The 2,461-nt window shown below is 47.7% G+C and overlaps 1 protein-coding gene across 1 annotated transcript; it reads right to left on the bottom strand.

The window, feature by feature from the left end:
- Positions 1 to 978: 978 nt before the first annotated feature.
- On the bottom strand, positions 979 to 1,917 carry LOC120993156. Its single transcript, XM_040421723.1, has 3 exons — positions 1,845 to 1,917; positions 1,582 to 1,741; positions 979 to 1,480 (listed from the first exon to the last, which is right to left on the bottom strand). Exons 1-3 carry the CDS (start codon positions 1,915 to 1,917, stop codon positions 979 to 981), a joined length of 735 nt encoding a protein of 244 aa, XP_040277657.1.
- Positions 1,918 to 2,461: the final 544 nt, after the last annotated feature.

The raw sequence follows: 2,461 nt of genomic DNA, 5'->3' as shown, positions 1-2,461 counted from the left end.
CCTCCGTGCCCATGAGGACAAGTTTTTTGACTACACCAGGATGTCCATCCACAGGTTAGTACGTATACGTTGTTGCAATGTTTTTTCAATGGTTAGGCTAAGTGTTTTGTGCTTTTTGTATTGTTAACCATGAACATTTTATTGTTTCCCAGCTTTGACGAGCTCCTGGTGCTGTTGTCCCCTCATTTGCAGCGTCAGGACACCTTCATGCGGGATTGCATCCCACCAGTGGAAAGACTGGTCATTACTTTGCGGTAAGTAGCCTATTATTGTGGCCATTTTAACCATTTGCAGTGTGTTGTGCCAGGATCTGAGTTTCGCCGTGTTTCTCTTGTTGTTTGGGATGTATGAGTGTTTGTGCGGGGGGTATGTGATGTGTATGTTGTCAACGTGTGGCATAGATATCCCATACATGCATCATGTATCCACATTTGGCCATATTTTACCCCTCACTTTCAAAAAATAGTCCAAACATTTGCTTCAAATTTTTTATCTTTGGTGAATGTATTAACATCGTACATTTCCAAATTAAATGTGTTAACTCTGTTTAACAAACAAAGGAGCAATTTTTTTTAAACAACATACAAATATTAGAAACCTTTTTCTATATATGTGACCTTTTTGGCTCCAAAACCCTTGAGCCTGAGAATTTCCCTCTTATAATTTTCAAAGGGTTTCATATTGCGGGCCTGAAAACTCCGCCTCGGGATCCCGCCGTGTCTCTAGGGCTCCGCGAGACTGATTGGCGGGTGGCATTTCAGTGGTGGTGGTGGTGGAGGTGCTTGGGCCCGTGCTTGTAGAGGGATATGGGTATGATGTGTGTTGTGTCTGTCATGTGTCAAGAGGGTGTTGTATGTTACTTTGTGTGTATGTGTGTGCTGGGTATGTGTGAGGGTGTTGTTGTGCATGTTGGGGATGTAGTGGCCCATATTGTGGCCCATATTGTGGCCCATATTGGGGGCAATATTGTGGCCCATATTATTGCCCATATTGTGCTGGCTGCTGTGGGGCCTGCAGTGGGGCCTGCAGTGGGGCCTGCTGTGGGGCCTGCTGTGGGGCCTGCTGTGGGGCACTGATAGACGTTGGGATCTCATAAGGGATGCAATATTTATCAATGGTCTTAGACAACTCATCCCTTACTTTTGTGACCAGATTTCTGGGCACATGTAGCATTTTCTCCTCTAGACTGAGGAGAAAATAGGCATCACTTGAAAGTTTTGGCACAGGATGTGCCAGGGCATCCAGGCAGCCTATTAGCCTGTCCTCATGCCTCTCTGTTCTCCTCCTTTTATGTCGGGGCTGCCGACTTGCTTCTGGGACGGCTGGGACAATCTGCATGGGGCTCACCAAACTCGGAGTGGGTGGGGGGCCTGGAGGACTCATTGGCCCCATAGATGGTCCGGGCTCACTGTCCATGGTTGTGCCCTCGTCCTCTTCATCGTCATCTCGCGCCTGGCTGGGTTCCCAGCTACTATCGGTGCTGTGAAGTGGAAAATATAGGTAAGTATGTTCCCCATATGAAATTGAATGTATGTCATGTCATACCACATCCTCTCCTCAATGTGTATGCCCTTGACTCACCTCCGCATTTCCGTGCATGGTATCAAAAATGACATCTGTTGGGCATGCACGTAACTGGAGCGTGCGCTTGGGGACGATCCGCTCCTCTGCTCCCTTTCTTTGCGCCTATGGCGGATAAAGGCGTCTTTCAGGCTTTTCCATTTGCCTTTGATAGTGTTGACTATGAAAAAATAAAAAAAAACATCCGTTAATGTCTCTTTATTTTCTTACATTTGTTTCAGGTATTTAGCTACCGGACAGTCATTGGCCAGTCTACACTTCACCTTTCTCATCGGGAAGTCCACAGCCAGTATGGTCGTCCGGGAAACCTGCGTGGCAATTTGGGACGTCCGTCATCCTGCTGTGATGGCCCAACCACAGAAGGAGGACCTGCTGCAAATTGCGGATCATTTTTTTTCAATCCTGCAATTTCCCAAACTGTGTCGGCGCAATAGACGGCAAGCACATCCGCGTTCAGAAGCCCATCAGGAGCGGTAGTCAATTTTTTAATTATAAAAAATATTTTTCATTTGTTCTTTTTGCGGTGTGTGACGCAAACTATTGCTTCAGGTACATTGACGTGGGGTCCTACGGCAGCAGCTCAGACTCAGCTGTTTTGGGGCATTCTGCCTTTGGCCAAATGCTCAATAATAATGAGCTCGACCTCCCGGGGAACACCACACTGCCTGGGACCACTTATCCGGCTATGCCCTTTGTTTTTGTGGGGGACGATACCTTTGCGCTGGGGGAGCATCTGATGAGGCCGTACTCCAGCCGGGGACTCCCCATTGCCAGTCGGGTATTTAATTACCGGCTGACAAGGGCACGCAGGGTGGTGGAGTGCGCCTTCGGCATTTTAGCAAACAAATGGCGCTTTCTCCATTCTCCTATTCATTTAAAA

Source organism: Bufo bufo, chromosome 3 (genome assembly GCF_905171765.1).
Source record: "Bufo bufo chromosome 3, aBufBuf1.1, whole genome shotgun sequence".
Taxonomy (NCBI): Eukaryota; Metazoa; Chordata; class Amphibia; order Anura; family Bufonidae; genus Bufo; species Bufo bufo.
The sequence above is the reverse complement of the archived record's forward strand: the minus strand, read 5'-3'. Positions and strand labels throughout refer to the sequence as shown.

What these genes read in the sequence shown, in the direction of transcription:
- LOC120993156 (XM_040421723.1), bottom strand. Translation starts at nt 1,917, where the DNA reads ATGACGGACGTCCCAAATTGCCACGCAGGTTTCCCGGACGACCATACT. An exon ending in TGGACTTCCCGATGAGAAAG is followed by an intron (nt 1,742 to 1,844) that starts GTGAAGTGTAGA and finishes ATTTTTTCATAG; the next exon opens with TCAACACTATCAAAGGCAAA. An exon ending in CCATGCACGGAAATGCGGAG is followed by an intron (nt 1,481 to 1,581) that starts GTGAGTCAAGGG and finishes TCCACTTCACAG; the next exon opens with CACCGATAGTAGCTGGGAAC.